This window comes from Hemitrygon akajei, chromosome 7, assembly GCF_048418815.1.
Source record: "Hemitrygon akajei chromosome 7, sHemAka1.3, whole genome shotgun sequence".
Taxonomy (NCBI): Eukaryota; Metazoa; Chordata; class Chondrichthyes; order Myliobatiformes; family Dasyatidae; genus Hemitrygon; species Hemitrygon akajei.
The window spans coordinates 108,894,881-108,911,514 of record NC_133130.1 but is presented as its reverse complement, the minus strand read 5'-3'; the positions used below and the strand labels follow the sequence as shown (position 1 = coordinate 108,911,514).

Genomic DNA, 16,634 nt, shown 5'->3' with positions numbered 1-16,634 from the left:
TCTCTGCCTCCTGCTGATCAGCCAATCTTCTGTCCATGCTCGTACCTTTCCTGTATTACCACAGGCACCTTGTTTAACAGATTCATCAAAGTTCAAAGTACGTAAAGGTCACCATATTTTCTGATGTAGTCTGTTTTGTCATGTGTTTTTGTGATATCATTCTGGAGGAACGTTGTCTCATTTTTTAACTGCATTGCATTTGTGGTTTTTAAATGACAATAAACTGAATCTGAATATACTACCCTGAGATTTGTTTTTGTTGTGTATGTGGCCTGGCTACACAACAATGCTGTTAATAAAAACACTGGAGACGGGAGCTAAGTTTCTTGGTTCGTTACTGGCAGAAACCGAACCTTAAAACACACGTACAGATCAATACACACCTGATAACGCATGCTCAATATGCACCTAATGTTGCAATCAATGACGTGTTACTAAAACATAAAGTAGTCCCTTATTATACTGTTGGCTATATGGTACACTCCTCCCCTTTTATTTTAATAGTGTATCAACTGGTTTTTTTACTGGGGCACTATGCTAAACAAATACATTTACCCTTAGCATTTGAATGCCTACCATTTGTTTACTTAATAATATCAAATAATAACAAAGTAACGTAATAATATCAAATTATAACAAGCCCTTTCTTTTACTTTTGGTCCAAGACCCATTTATAACTCAGGTCTCTGGGGGGGGGGGGGGTCTTCTCTGCTTCTCCGGGTAACGTCTGTCAATAACTTGTTTGTTTTAATACAGATTTCCATGTAAAAGTCATGAGAAGTTGACCTCTGAGTATAGGGAGTTAAGAAGATGTGCACCTCCAACTTGCTAAGAGTTCTAGGCAGCAGATCACCTCTGAATAATGAAGACTCCTCTGTGTAGCTGTCCTAGATACATTCGCATCTTTGTGCTATCACTTGTCTTCCTTACTCATTTGTTCCAACTGAGCTAATTACACAACCAATCTTCGTATTCTCCTTAGATTCCAAATAGATAGCCTGACCTTTATGATACCATCTCTTATCGTAATATAACTTTCCATCTACTCCTCGTGCTGGTGATTCAGCAGGAGTGCTGTGAAGATGCTCAGGAGAAGATGGAGATGCTGGTCTTTTCGGAGATTTAAGCTTATTGAGAGTTTGCAGATCTTCCAGTATCTGTTCATCTGTTAACAAGTAATTTAACTGCGCAGGTGCAGGTTTTCATCTTTTGTCTGTAATTGGAACAGGGTCATTAGGTCTCCTCCTTAGTTTCCTAGTCATTATTGGCTTTACCTCCATAGAATCTCCTGTGAGTTCCATTGTTAGCCTCTCATTCTCAATCATCTTTTTCTTTTCTTCTAACTCAACCTTTTTATCTTCAAATTCCTTCACTGCTTTCTTCCCTTTAATATAGTTCCTTTCCACTTGTCCTGTCTCCTGTTGCAGAAAAAGCTCCGTATTCCGTATTCTTTCCTTGTGTTGTTGATCTAGTTTCTTCATCCTTTTCTGATACTTCCTGTAAGTGTCTTTTGAGAGATGTCAGTTTCTCCTGGTACCTCTGCTCTCTTACTTCCAGGTAGTCTTCATCATCCTGCTTATTGGCAATATCTGTCTCCCTTGCATCCTCTGTATCTTCATCCGAGTCGCAGCCACGGATACTGTGTTCGTCCTCCTCGTCTGCGCTCTCTAGCTCCTCCTCGTCATTGAAGTAATCGACAATGGGTGAGAGGAGAGCTGCGGACATCTTCCCCGCCTAGCAGCCCTCCCTTGTTGACACATTTAGTGCCTTGATGGTGTGCCAATCCAGCTGGATTTTCCTGAGCCATTCATACCCCAGCAACGGTGGTCCTCCGTTTTTCAGTACATAGAGGTTCAGCTGCTGTGTTTTGTCTCTGTAGGTCACTGTCACTTTAATTTTACCTTTGGGATGCACTCTCTGTCCTGTGTAAGTCTTTAGCAGTAGTTTAGTTCGTTTCAGAGGTATGCGAGAAAACAGTCATTTGTAGTCGTGTACAGAGATCATTGTTAAAGCTGAGCCTGTGTCCAACTCCATTTTCAGTCTCATGCCTGCCACTTGTGCAGTGATCCATATTACTCTTTGATCATGTGTCTCTTTCACGCTGTGAAGTTGCAGACAATTCACTTTTGTCTGAGTCATCTTCATCAGAACTGCTTTCTTCCATTTTGTGTACATTGTTGTGTTTTCCTTCCTGGGGTTTCTTGTTTCTCTGTATTTTGTCCTTTTTCTGCTGTTTACTAGCTTTGCATACTCTGCCAATGTGGCCCTGTTTGCCACAGTTTCTGCATTTGTTATCTTTAAACCCACAGTCCTCAAGGTCATGTGACATGTTCTCACAACAGTAACATTTCCTTCCTTCATTTCTGGCTCTATCAACTGTCTGACTGTAATGTCCAACCCAGTGGCAAATCCTAGTCTTGCCCTTTTTCACTCTGTGCTTAATGTTCATCCTGGGTTTTGTTTTTAGAGCATGGTTGAATTCTAAACACAGAACAAATCTTTCTCTCATTGTACAGAGAACCGTCCACAACTTGAATTGGGCAAAATTTTTCTTCACAGCTGCCGTTAAGTAACCTTCGTTATATTTGTGAAATTTCTAGCGGCAATAATTTCTAAGCAAGGGTAATATCATTCATCGTTGATAAAACGTCTCTGGTGTTTTGGCCTTGTACATACCATTGCCGGTTCGTTCATCAATGGGTGACCGGATGCCTCCACCTTGTGTTATACAAATGGAAACTTGGCTCCAAAACTTTTCATTTGGTTTTCGGACACTCTCGCGGATCTGAAATCACAGTGGTAGTCAGCGTGTGCTGATGGAGGTGAGGACCAGGAGAAGGGAGAGAGGAGAGGGATTGAGATACAGGGGGAGATGGAGAGGTGAGAGGGAGATAGAGGGGTGTAAGAATGATAGAGGATGAGGTGAAGGGGTGGGAGGTTGATGGGGAGGAGGTGGAGGGGTGGGAGGTTGATAGGAGAGGGGGTGAAGGTGTGGAAAGGAAGGAAAGGCAGAGGTTAGAGTGAGGATAGGACAAGGGAGGAGTATGAGAGGAGGGGAGGTAATGGAGAGGTTGGAGAGGAAGGAAGGCCAGAGGGAGAGGGAAAAAGTAAAGGAAGGATATGGGGAAGGGAGAGTAGAGAGAGGGAGGAGAGGAGCAGGAAAGGAGGGAGGAAGGGGAGGAAGTGAAGGACAGATTGACTATCAGTTCACTTGATAAATGAAAGTTAAAGTTCCGTGGGGCAAATACTGTAGTTTGCCAAGTAATTGTTTTTTTATTGTCACATGTATGTTGGTTTGCAGATCATCTGTGCAGCTTAATTCACCTCATCAGTGTATTGAGGTTGTATAACAGAAAAAACGACGAGGGGATATAGCATAAAGCACTATAGTTAAATAAAACTTGCAGAGTGAGCAGACAGTGTGGTCCAAAGTTACGATGAGACAGATTGTGGGGTCAGGGGTTCATTTTTAACATACAGGAAGCCTGTTAAACTGTAGGGTAGAAACTGTCTTTGAACATGGTAGTGTTCGCTTTCAAGATTTTGTATCGTCTGCCTGATGGGAAGGGGTGGGAGAAGAGAGGATATCCGGAATGGATAGGGCCTTTGATTATCCTGGCTGCTTCACCGAGACGGTGAGAAGTGTAGGACAGTCTCTGGAAGGGAGGCTGGATATTGTGACATCCTCAGCTCTCTGCAGTTTCTTGCAGGCCCCGATGAAGCTTGGCTGTAGCAGGCCGTGAGACAACCAGATAGGATGCCTTCTGTGGTGTATCCGGAAACTGGTGAGGGTCAGCAAGGCCATGCTTCACCTTCTGAGGCAGCAGAGGTGTTGGTGAGGTTTGAGGAAACCAGATGATGGAGGAGATTCTGTTACCACCCCAGCTCTCCCTTCAGGTAGCCAGAGACAGACAGTGTGTCAGTGAGAGTGGGAGTCTGGGGGAAGTTGATGGTGAGAGTAAAGAAGCAGGTGATTGATGGTTGTCACGGACTCAGTGGGTAAAAGGCCCCGTCTCTGTGCTGGATGGAAGGTGAAGTAGTCACAGCTGATTCTTGGGACGGACCATGATACACTATTCAGTCATGGACCCACCATTCCAGGCACCAGGAATGCAAGTTTCCCTCCATGCGTAAAGGGAGTAGCACTTAGCACGTGGTTGGTGCAGTGTTGGAGTTCTGGCCCCAGCTGTGTGAGAGGGGACACTTCCTGCTGACCAGCCCACCACTCTCACCTGGTGGATGCGACTGGCTGTTCGCAGTGAACGATCCAAGCTGGTTGCTGGCTCTGTGCCCACAGGAGATACCGGATACCGGGCACGGTGCCCGTGTCAGCAGTAACCTTCCATCTCTCAGAGGTCAATGGGCCCCTCTGCGTCAGGAGGAGGATGGGATGGGGTTGGGGGTGGGGGGGGAGGGGATGCTTGAATAAAGTTACTTTAGACCATTGGGACAGGTGGGGGCAGTCCTCCACAGGACAGGTGATAGATGACGTTCCAGTCAGGGGTGGAAGTGTTCACTGACCATCTCAAGTTGCTCACCATAGCATCACAGATCAAATTCCCCATGTTGCATTCCTGATTCCGACAAGACTTAGTAGTTCCGTCCAGGTAGACCAAAGTTCGCCCAACGTATTCCTTTCCAAAATTGGCCAGGGCTGCTTTCCAACTGCCAACGTCGGCCAGAATCTCCTTATCTGAAGAGAAGTATTGATTCATCAACACTAGTGTATGTAGCACCTCAGCCCATTTCACTCCTTTCCTCAGGCCCTGCCTCCAGCACAGGGCTAATGGCAATATAGAACATTACCGCTCATTCCAGGCCCTTCGGCCCACAAAGTGGTGCCAGCCTTTTAATTTACTCTAAGATCGATCTAAACCTGTTGTCCTACATAGCCCTCCATTTTTCTATCATCCTTGTGGCTATCGAATAGCTTTTTAAATGCCCCTCATGTATCTGCCTCTAACACCTAACAAGTTATCTGATAGGAGAGGAGAGCAGGCCATGGAAGAAAGGGAAGGAGGATGGTGACCAGAGGTGGTGATCTAGTTATGAGAAAAGAGGGGAGCTAGAATGGGGAATGAGAAAAGAGAGAAGGGGGGAGAAACTAGTGGAAGTTAGAGAAATCGTGGTTCATGCCATCAGTTTGGAGACTAAGCAGATAGTATATGATTTCTTCCACAGTCCAGTGCCCTCTCCTATCAGCCTCCTTCTCCTTTAGCCCTTTACAACTTCCATCTATTACCCTTCAGCTTCTGACTTCATCACCCCTCCCCCCACCTGGTTTCAGCTATCAGCTGCTAGCTTGTCCTCTTTCCCCTCCCCCCCCCATCTTCTTATTCTAGCGTCTTCCCCTTCCTTCCAGTCCTGATGAAGGTTCTCGGCCCCAAAGATCCCTCTCTCAATGTTGCCTGATCTGCTGAAATCCTTCAGCATCCTGTCAGTATTCCTCAAGAACCCTAGCATCTGCACAATCTCTTCTGTTTACACAGTATCTCCAAATGAGACTTGTACAGTTGTAACGAGGATTAATTGAACTCAACATGTAGTTCAGTGCATTATTAAAGAAACAAACATTCCACTGGAAAATATTGCAGAAGAATTCAAGGACAAGACAATCTTGCTTCGTTTTCACAGGAATCTGTCAAGACCACATCTGAAATATTGCACACTTCCTCGCTATTCAAGGAAGGATATAGTTGCAACATGTTGTTTCAACCAAGTCAACCATGACGTTTCACACCTGCAACGTGAGAGAGTTAAACAGACTGACTTGTTCCTACTTTAGAAGAATGAGTGACAACCTCAATGAGGTAAACAAAACTCTGGTCAAAACACAAAATACAACTGCAGATGCTGTGGATCAAAGAATACGTACACAATGCTGGAAGAACTCAGCAGGTCAGGCAGCATCCGTGAGAAAAGAGTAGCCAATGTTTCGGTCTCGGCCCTCTCTTCCCGCCCCCCCCCCCCCCCCCCATTCCTGATGAAGGGTCTCGGCCCGAAACGTTGTTGACTCTTTTCTCACGGATGCTGCCTGACCTACTGAGTTCTTCCAGTGTCGTGTACGTAAAACTCTGGTCAAGTTGGGTGGGCTACATACAGGGATAATGTATACCCTGGTCGAGGTGTCTGGAGCCAGGGGTTCACAAAATCAGGAGTCAAACATTCAGGATAGGGCTAAGGGCCTTCTTCGCCCAGCTGGAATTCTCTGGCTGACAGATTCCGTTGAAGCCCGGTAACAAGGTGGTGTTCAAGACAGTTGGGGCAGGACCTAGATTTTAACTGAATTAAAAGGAAAACGAAGGCTGAAGAAGCACGAAAGGTTGAATAGCCTACTCCTTCAGATAGGTTATAAGATTACGAGAGGCACAGATAGAGTAGACACTGGCCTTTTCTCCCAGGTCAAAAAGACTAGCACTAGAGGCTATGCATTTAAGGGGAGAAGGGGTAAACCTAAGGGACATTTGCTGGGCAGGTTTTTTTACCCCACAGAGAGTGACAGGTACCTGGTAATGTGCTGCCAAGGCAGCTGGTGGAAGCTTACAAGAGACGCTGACACATAGACACACGAAAGTGCAAGGGAAGGAGAATATGGACATTGTGCAAGCAGAAGAGATTACTTCAGTTCGGCATTTTCTTGCTAGTTTAATTAGCTTGACACAACATCATGGTGTACTGTTCTGTGTTCTATGTTCCTCCCTCATGTCAATCCTTATGCCATATAAGTACTGAATGTGACCATGTTTCCACGGCCAATAGTCAGCAGGGAATGGAGAGGAGTTGGGTAGTCTCTCTCCCACAGACTTGCCCACCTCCTGATCAGATCACACGGGAACGTTGATGAGTAGATTTACCCCCACGGTCCAAATTCCCAGTCCCAGCCTACACCCGGGTCCCCACTGCCTGACAAGCCAGGTCAAGCTGGGGAATGATGGAGGCAAATTGATCTGTGCTGGGCTCATGAAATCACGACTCTGCCGCCTCCAGAGCATCAGGCAGAGAGCTCTCCAGCCCTGGCCTGTACCTCCATGAGGGAGCCTGGGGAGAGTGGGCGGAGGGTGAGTTCTGGCCTGTGCCTTCACCAGGAGCCTGGGGAGAGTGGGCGGAGGCTGAGTTCTGGTCTGTGCCTCCATGAGGGAGCCTGGGGAGAGTGGGCGGAGAGTGATTTCTGGCCTGTACCTCCATGAGGGAGCCTGGGGAGAGAGGGCGGAGGCTGAGTTCTGGCCTGTGCCTTCACCAGGAGCCTGGGGAGAGTGGGCGGAGGCTGAGTTCTGGCCTGTGCCTTCACCAGGAGCCTGGGGAGAGTGGGCGGAGGCTGAGTTCTGGCCTGTGCCTTCACCAGGAGCCTGGGGAGAGTGGGCGGAGGCTGAGTTCTGGCCTGTGCCTTCACCAGGAGCCTGGGGAGAGTGGGCCGAGGGTGCCGGAGGTTCTGGCTACTCAAGTAGTTGAGGGTGCAGATGCTTGTTACCCTCAGGAATGCTGCTGTCCAGCAGTATCGGGTTTCCTTCTGCCTTGGTCACCGCACCATCCTGGCTGAAGGTCAGCTTCAGATATCCGAGGTACTTTCCGTATGCAAAGGCCTGTACAACAGGAATCCTCTGACCACTGTCTGAGGTGACCATATATGGGTACAGACCAGCAGGGACATCGTTGGAAGGAGCCTTGCCTGTGAAGACAAATAAACAACATAAGCAATGCCTACGGACAGGGTCTATATAACCATCCTCAGACGGTCTGAAGATTGGAAAAGAACACAAAAGGTCAGTGATTCCCGGACGATGAGAAGTGCAGAGTGTGCTTAAACCGTCCACAGCATGATCGGCTTGAAGGCACTTTGTCCTTCTGCTCGTACAGGAGGATGAGGAGGTGATGGATAGGAGCTACAGGGAAGAAGCCACCCCTAAGGGGCAGGAGGCAGGTGGATGGATGACTTTTGGGAAAGGGAAAGGGTGCACTCCCCTCAATTATCAATATTTGGAATACTGCTGGGGGAAGCCATGGCAACTGGGTCTCTGGCAATGAGCCGGGTCCTATGGCTGTGAAGGGAAGGGGGCAGAAGAGAGGTGCAATAGTGATTAGAGATTCCACAGGCAGGAGATTCTGTGAAAGTGAAAGAGACACCCGCATGGTACATTGCCTCCCAGGTGCCAGGGTCGGGGATGTCTCAGATCAGGTCCATAGGGAGGGGAGGGTGAACAGCGAGAAGTTGTGGTACATATTGGTACCAATGGCATAGGTAGGAAAACGGAGGAGGTCCTGAAGAGAGAAATATAGGAAGTTAGACAGAAAGTGAAAAGTAGGACCTGAAAGATAGTACTTCTGCATCACCACTGAGGGTACAAATTGGAGAATTTGGCAGATGAATGCGTTGCTGAGGAATTGGCGCAGGGGGCAGGGTTTCAGATTTCTGGATCACTGGGATCTCTTCTGGGGAAGGTACGACCTGCACGATAAGGACAGGTTACACCTGAACCGGGTAGAGACCAATATGCTTGAGGGCTGGTTTGCTAGAACTGTTGGTTTAAACAGATTTGGCGGGGGGGCTGGGAACCGGAGTGATAGGGCTGATGATGGGGCAGTTGGCATGCAAGTAGATGCAGTGTGTGGTGAGACTGCGAGGAAGGACAGGCAGATGATACGGCAAAATTGCAGTCAGAGGGATGAGTTAAAGTGTAAAGGAGGCCAAAATCGAAAAGGGTGATGAATACAGGACTGAAGGTGTTTTATTTGAATGCACACAGTATTCGGAATAAGGATAGATATTGTAGCACAGCTAGAGATTGGTCGGTATTTTGTTGTGGGCATCACTGAGTCGTGGCTGAAAGAAAATCATAGTTGGCTGCTCAACAGCCAAGGATACGCCTTGTATTGAAAGGACAGGCAGGTAGGCAGAGGGGGTGGGAAGCCCTGTTGGTTAAAAATGAAATCAAATCCTTAGAAAGAGGTGACATAGGATTGGAAGATGTGGATTCTTTGTGGGTAGAGCTAAGAAACTGCAAGGGTAAAAAGACCCTTATGGGAGTTATATGCAGGCCTCCGAACAGTAGCCCAGATGTGGGGTACAAAATACAATGGGAGATAGAAAGGACATGTAAAACAGGTTACAATAGTCATGGATGTTACGATATGCAGTATGCAGACAGATTGAGAAAATTAGGCTGGTGCTGGATTCCAAGAAAGGGAGTTTGTAGAATGCTTACAAGATGGCTTTTTAAAGCAGCTTGAGGTTGAGCCCACTAGGGAAAAGGAATTTCTGGATTGGGTGTTGTGTTATGAACTGGATTTGACTGTGAGCTTAAGGTAAAGGAAGTTACAGAGTACTCAGAGAGAAGCTGGCCAGGAGGGGTGACAGCAGGACAGCAAAGGCTGGAGCGTCTGGGAGCAAGTTGGAACGTGCAGCGTAGACAGACTGCAACAATGAAGAAGTATTCTAATGATGCAACTGTGGTTGACAATGCATCAAAGCAAAAGAGAAGCCACATAACAAACATGACTTGGAAGTTAGAGGATTGGGAAGCTTTTAAAAACCAATATAAGGCAACTGAAAAAGCATAAGGAGGGAAAAGTTGCAATATGGTAAGCTGGCCAATTATACAAAAGAGGACACTAAGAGTTTTTTCAGATATATAAAGAGTAAAGGATAGGTGAGAATGGATATTGGACTGCTGCAAAAATTTGCTGGAATTGTAGTAATGGGGGACAAAGAAACGGTGGATGAACTGAATAAGTATTTTGCATTGGTCTTCACTGTGGAAGATACTAGCAGTATGTCCGACATTTAAGAGAGTCAGGGCGGGGGGGGGGGGGGGGCAGAAGCGAGTGTAGTTGCTATAACTAAGGAGAATGAAAGGTCTGAAGGTAGATAAATCACCTGGACCAGATGGACTACACCCCAGGGTTCTGAAAGAGGTGGCTGAATAGATTGTATGAATGATGTTTTAAGAATCCTAGATTCCCGAATGCTTTAGAGGACTGGAAAATTGCAACTGTCACTCCACACTTTAAGGGAGAGAGGCAGAAAGAAAAGGCCTGATAGCCTGAGCTCAGTGGTTGGGAAGATGCTGGAGCCCATTACTAAGGATGAGGTTCTGAGGTACCTAGAGGCAGGTAATAAAATAGGTCAAAATCAGCATAGTTTACTTAAGGGGAAATCTTGCTTGACAAATCTGTTGGAATTCTGTTGAGGAAATAACAGGCAGGACAGATGAAGGAGAATCTGCTGATGTTGTGTACTTGGATTTTCAGAATGTCTTTGACAAGGTGCTACACAGGAGGCTACTAAACCTGATAAGAGCTCATGGTATTGAGCATGGATAGAAGACTGGCTGACTGTCAGGAGGCAAACAATGGGAATAAAGAAGGCCTTTTTGGGTTGTCTGCTGGTGATTAGTGGTGTTTCACAGCAGTTGATGTTGAAAAGATCATGCTTCTTTTCATGTTACACATGAATGATTTGGATGACAGAATTGATAGCTTTATGGCCAAGTTTGCGGACGATACGAAAATAGGTGGCAGTGCGGGTATGTTGAGGAGGCGGGGTGTCTGCAGACAGATTAGAAGAATGGGCAAGGAAGTGTCAGATGAAATATAGAGTAGGGAAGTGTACGGTCATGCACTTTGGTAGAATAAATAAAGGCATAGACTATTTTCTACATGAGGAGAAAATTCAAAAATTTGAGACGTAAAGGGACTTGGTAGGCTTTGTGCAGGCTTCCCTTAAGGTTAACTTGCAGGTTGAGTTAGTGGTACGGGAGGTAAATGCATTCATTTCGAGAGGGCTAGAATATAAAGCAAGGATGTGATGCTGAGGCTTTATAAGGTATTGGTCAGACTGCACTTGGAGTATGTGAGCAGTTTTGGGTCCCTCGTCTAAGAATAGATGTGCTGGCATTGGAGAGGATCCAGAGAAGGCTCATGAGAATGATCCCAGGAATAAAAGGGTTAATGTATGAGGAGTCTTTGATGCATCTGGACCTGTACTCGCTGGAGTTTAGAAGAATGCGGGGAGATCTCATTGAAACCTATGGAATATTGAAAGACCTAGATAGAGTTGATGTGGAAAGGATGTTTCTCATAGTGGGTGAGTTTAGGACCAGAGGGCACAGCCTCAGAATAGAGGGACATCCATTTAGATTAGAAGATAGTTCTTTAGATAGAGGGTAGTAAATTCATTGCTGCAGATGGCTGTGAAGGCCAAGTTATTGAGTATATTTAAAGTAGAGGCATTATATTCAACTGTGACAGGATTGCCATCGCTGGTAAATTCAATAATCATATTAATGCCCTCTCAGTTGCGAACTCTGTAGCAACTGATTTCATGAGCTTTCTAGACAGCCTAGTTCCTACCCAGCATGTCACTGAGCCCAACCTGGAAATACACTTGATTTAGTAATGACAAAAGGGTTAAATTGATGTCTCTGTCAGATACCACTATTATTTTTGTGTAATTTTGATGCTTTCCATCCTGGAACCAAGACTATGAAAGGAATTACTGTTAAAAAAACAATTTCTTGGTGCTGCAACCCAACTACAATTCTCTGAGCTGGCTAGTTTATCTGATTCACATGACCCCAACTGCTCAGTAAATGAAATAGTTGATTCTTTCAATAACCTGACAAATTCAGTCTTTTACTCCCGGTTTAAGATGGTGCTACTGAAGTTGGGTGACAGCTTACTGGTATTTCAAAAGGCAAGAGATTCAACTAAAAACATTATTAATAACACCTTTTCGAAGGTAAATTGTGGTAAACTATCACTGCAAATAATGAAGAGACGAGTGAAGGTGAAGCTGACTCGAGGGATGAGCCGTGCTGATGCGTTGCAAAGTCGGAGCATAAAGTATTCGAGACGGTGTCAGAGTCAGGGATGGAGTTGGAGTGAGCAATTTGGTGAAGAGTCGAGGCGGAGAAGTTTTGGTGCCCCTCCACCTAAACCACAAGCGAGGTTGGATGTTGAGCCAATTTGGAAAGGTCGAGAACGGCTTCGGGCTGGGCAGTGAGGACTAGGCCCAGAGCATAATGCTCTGGTGGGGCCTGGGGCCTGGGTCCTAGTGCGTGGCACGATCTGGCGTTTGGGTGATTTAAACGACAGCCCAGATAGACTGGAAAGGCAGGGTGTCAGGATCGGAGGTAAGAGTTGGGCCGATTCCGCTCACACCTCTCTCTGCGGCACCGAGGCTGTGAGGTTGCTCCGGCTGGTTAGCACTTTGTGTCTGCGAGCTTTGTGGCAATTTGCCTGCTTTATGATGAACTGGGACCGAGGCTATGGGCCTACTCCAGCTGCTCTTGCATTTGGGTCTATGGACTCAATTTGGTTCGGAATGGTGTTGCTTGCTTCTGATGTTTGTATGGGTTTGTGTTTTCTCCCCTCTTTTTCTTCGCATTGGGTGTTGGTCTTTTTTAATTGGCTTCTTTCAGGTTTCTTGCTTTGTCATGGAGTCATAGAGAAGTACACCACAGAAACAGGCCCCTCAGCCCGCCTAGTCCATACTAACCATTTAAACTGCCTACTCCCACTGACCCCCATACCCCTACCTTCTAGGTGCTGATCTCAACCTTTCTTAAACATTGAAATCGAGCTCGCATGCACCACTTGTGCTGGCACCTCATTCCACACTCTTGACCCTCCGAGTGAAGAGGTTTGCCCTCATGTTCCCCTTAAACTTTTCACCTTTCACCCTTAATGTCTGGTTGTAGTCCCACCCAACCTCAATGGAAAAAGCCTGCTTACATTTACCCTGTTTAACCCCTCATTATTTTGTATACCTCTATCAAATCTCCTCTCAATCTTCTATGTTCTAAGCAGCACAGTCCTAACCTATTCGATCTTTCCTTGTAACTCAGGTCCTTCAGACCCAGCAACATCCTTGTAAATTTTCTCCGTACTCTTTCAACCTTGTTTACATCAGTGACCAAAACGGCACTCAATACTCCAAATTAGGCCTCACCAATGTCATATACAATTTCAACATAACATCCCATCTCCATTGATTTATAAAGGCCAATGTGCCAAAAAACTTTCCTTACAACCCTAAAAACCTGTGACACCACTTTCAATGAATATTCCCAGATCCCTTTGCTCTACCACACTCCCCAGTGCCCAACCATTCACTGTGTAAGACCTACCCTGGCCGGACTTCCTGAAATGCAACTCCTCACATTTGTCTGCATTAAGTACCACCTGCCATTTTTCAGCCCATTTTTCCAGATGATGCAGATGTCTCTGCAAGCTGTGATAGCTGTCCACTACACCCCCAATCTTGGTGTCATATGCATATCCAGTTTGCTGATCCAGTTAAACACATTATCATCCAGATCATTGATATAGATGACCAACAACAATGGACCCAGAGCCAATCTCTACAGCACTCCACTAGTCACAGGCCTCCAGTCAGAGAGGCAACCCTCTACTACCACTCTCTGGCTTCTCCCACAAAGCCAGCATCTAATCCAATTTACTACCTCATCTTGAATGCCAAGCAAATGAACCTTCCAGACCAATCCAATGTGGGACCTTGTCAAATACCTTTCTAAAGTCCAAGTGGACAACATATACTGCCTTGCCTTCATCCATTTTCCTGGCAGCTTCCTTGAAAAATTCTTTAAGATTAGTTAGACATGACCTACCACGCACAAAGCCATGCTGACTATCCTTAATCAGTCCATGTCTATCCAAGTACTTGTATGTCTCATGCCTCAGAGTACCTTCCAATAACTTTCCCACAACTGATGCTAGACTCACCGGCCTATAATTTCCTGGTTTATGTTTAGAGCTTCTTTGAAACAGCAGAACATTGGCTATCCTCCAATCCTCTGGGACCTCCCCTGTTGCTAAGGATGATTTCTGCACTTGCCTCCTGTGGGGTCTGAGGGGCCTGGGGATTTATCCACTCTGATTTCCCTCAGGATGGCAAACAACCCCTCTGTTTGCTGTTGTGACTGTCTGTAAGCAGACAAATCTCAAGAGGGGATCATTTATACATACTTCGATAATAAATGCACTTTGAATCCTTTGAAATATATCAAACACATTGGCTCCAGTTAAGGTCAAAAAGAAATCACTTTTAAAGTGTTGCCATGGTTAAACGACCCTGTCTGCAAACTCGAGCGATTATGCAGAGTAGCGTACATTCACATTATTGTAGTGAACAGTGATGATTAATGTGAATGTGTATTTACTGTTTTCCCTGCCTGGCTACAGTGATTCAGAATCAGGATGGCCTATGCTCAAACGGCTGGTTTGGATGAATGCAACATTGTTTAGGATAATCTCATCACACACAAATGTCAGTCAAAATGACTGCTCATCAATCTCCAAAACAACTCTCTTGAGGGACCTCCCAGTGAAAATGGCAGCCTGCATTCCTACATGACCATGGTGTCTGACTAATGTGGAGAGGTTATGCTGAAATCAGAATGTTTTCCCAACTGGTTCTTGCTTGAATGTAACAATATTTGTAGAACTTTTCTATATTGACAGGGCGTGTGTAAACTGGGTGCTTGTCACCAGTGAGTGCCGCCGTCTCAGGCAATGCCTGCAGTTCCCCAGTCACAGCACTCAGCAGCCCACCAGTCAGGCCTTGGGACCACATGCCTGTCAGAGACCACCCCCACAGCCTGCCCGATGGCAGGATATAGTGCTTTAGAACCACTGAAAGGGAAACCTGAAGAGAGAGGAGAGATGCTGGGGCCTCATGCCGAGATGATGCTGCCCATTATTGGCTGGTAGGAGGGAGAGAGAGGACTTGATTCACCCCATTCACCCCTCAGCCCACAGTTCTGTATTAAAACCGCTCACCCCTTCCCTTCGCTCACCCCACTAAACAAGTCTTGTACTCATTTTAAAGTCAGAAAGAGGAGCAGAGCCAGCCAGTACAGAAACAGACCATTAAGTACCTATCTACACTGATCTCACTTACCAGCTCGTGGTCAGTAGCTTTCTCGACATTGGTGATTCGAGTGTTCATCCAGATGTTGTTAGGGTCCCTTGTATTTTTTGGTGTAGATCCTTGTGATTTTCAAACCTACAAACACACTCAGATAGAAACTCATCCACCCCAAGGATCCTACAGCCAAATTTAAACAGAGCAATATTGTAGATGCTATTCCATGCTGCACACATCTGTATGTCGGCGAGACAAAACAGATGGCCCAGCATGGCAGGCTAACACCTCGGGCCAAGACTCGGCTGTATACTTACACCTAAAGGGCAAGGGACACTCCTTTGATGATGACAATTTTGGACAGGGAGGACAGGTGGTTTGAAAGAGGGATTAAAGAAGCCATCTTTGTCAATTTGGAAAACCCATCCCTGAACAGAGGGCGTGGGTTATGACACCATCTATCTGCTACTTACAATGCAGTTCCGGCATCTCCACAACAGTTCACACCTCTGTTCATGCAAAGATAAGACCAATGACCCTGTCATTACCTCTACCACTCTTAATGACCCTCATGTGATTGCTATGCCTTGAAACAACTCACAGAGTTTACAAGCCAGAAAACTACCCACCGTGGATCAGAACTGAAGAAGCCTCTCAGGTGAGTGGTGAAACGTTTTCTAGACGACACAGCGAGTCCAGTTGCCGCGATTTACCACTGCTTGACCGACCGAGAACCTTCATAGACAGTTCTTCATTTTCCTTCTGGGCATGTTGCATTCAGTAATTCTAGCTTTACTCGTTCGTATCTCATGTTTCCTGCAATCACTCCCCACCACTGAGCACATCTAGAAGGAGTGCTGCCAGAAGAAATCAAGGGCCACCCAGGCGGGCCACGCTCTCTGCTCTCTACAACCACGGGGCAGGAGGTGCAGGAGCGTTAGGTCCCACACCACCAGGTCCAGGAACAGTTATCACCTGTCAACCAGGAAAACAAATCTCAAGGTAGTATATGTATCGTGACATACAGCATAGGTGCTTAGATAATAAATCAGCTTTGACTTTGAATATGAAGAGTAGCGTGAGCTGCCTTAATGACTATCGTCCAGGAGCACTCACATCTATGGTGATTAAATGTTTTCAGAGGTCAGTCAAGGCCAGAATCAACTCCTGCCTCAGCAAGGACCTGGACTCATTGCAATTTGCATATAGCCACAATAGGTCTACGGCAGACACAATCTCAATGGCTCTTCACATGGCCTTAAATCACCCGGACAATACAAATACCTACGTCAAGATGCTGTTCGTTGACAACTCAGCATTTAACACCATCAATCTCACAATCCTGATCACTAAGCTGCAGAACCTGGGCCTCTGTACCTCCCTCTGCAACTGAATCCTCGATTTCCTAACCAGAAGACCACAATCTGTGAGGACTGTTGATAATATCTCCTTCTCATTGATAATTAATACTGGTGCCCCTCAGGGGTGTGTGCTTAGCCCTCTGCTCCACTCTCTCTATACCCATGACTGTGTGACTACGCATAGCTCAAATACCATCTATAAATTTGCTAATGATACAACCATTGTTGGTAGAATCTCAGATGGTGACAAGAGGGTGTATTAGGAGCGAGATAAGCCAACTAGTGGAGTGGTGTCACAGCAACAACCTGGCACTCAACGTAGGTAAGACAGAAGAGCTGATTGTGGACTTCGGGAAGGGTAAGATGAGGGAATATGAACCAATCCTCACAGG

The 16,634-nt window shown here is 46.1% G+C and overlaps 1 protein-coding gene across 1 annotated transcript in view; it reads right to left on the bottom strand.

Moving 5' to 3' along the window:
• LOC140730793 (5'-nucleotidase-like) overlaps window positions 1-16,634 on the bottom strand; it is a 71,682-nt gene that overhangs the window by 15,732 nt on the left and 39,316 nt on the right. Inside the window, exons 4-6 of the mRNA XM_073051689.1 lie at window positions 7,469-7,666; window positions 4,539-4,693; window positions 2,677-2,785 (exon numbers count right to left, since the gene is read on the bottom strand). Coding sequence (XP_072907790.1) covers window positions 2,677-2,785; window positions 4,539-4,693; window positions 7,469-7,666 — 462 coding nt within the window. The remainder of the gene's footprint in view (window positions 1-2,676; window positions 2,786-4,538; window positions 4,694-7,468; window positions 7,667-16,634) is intronic.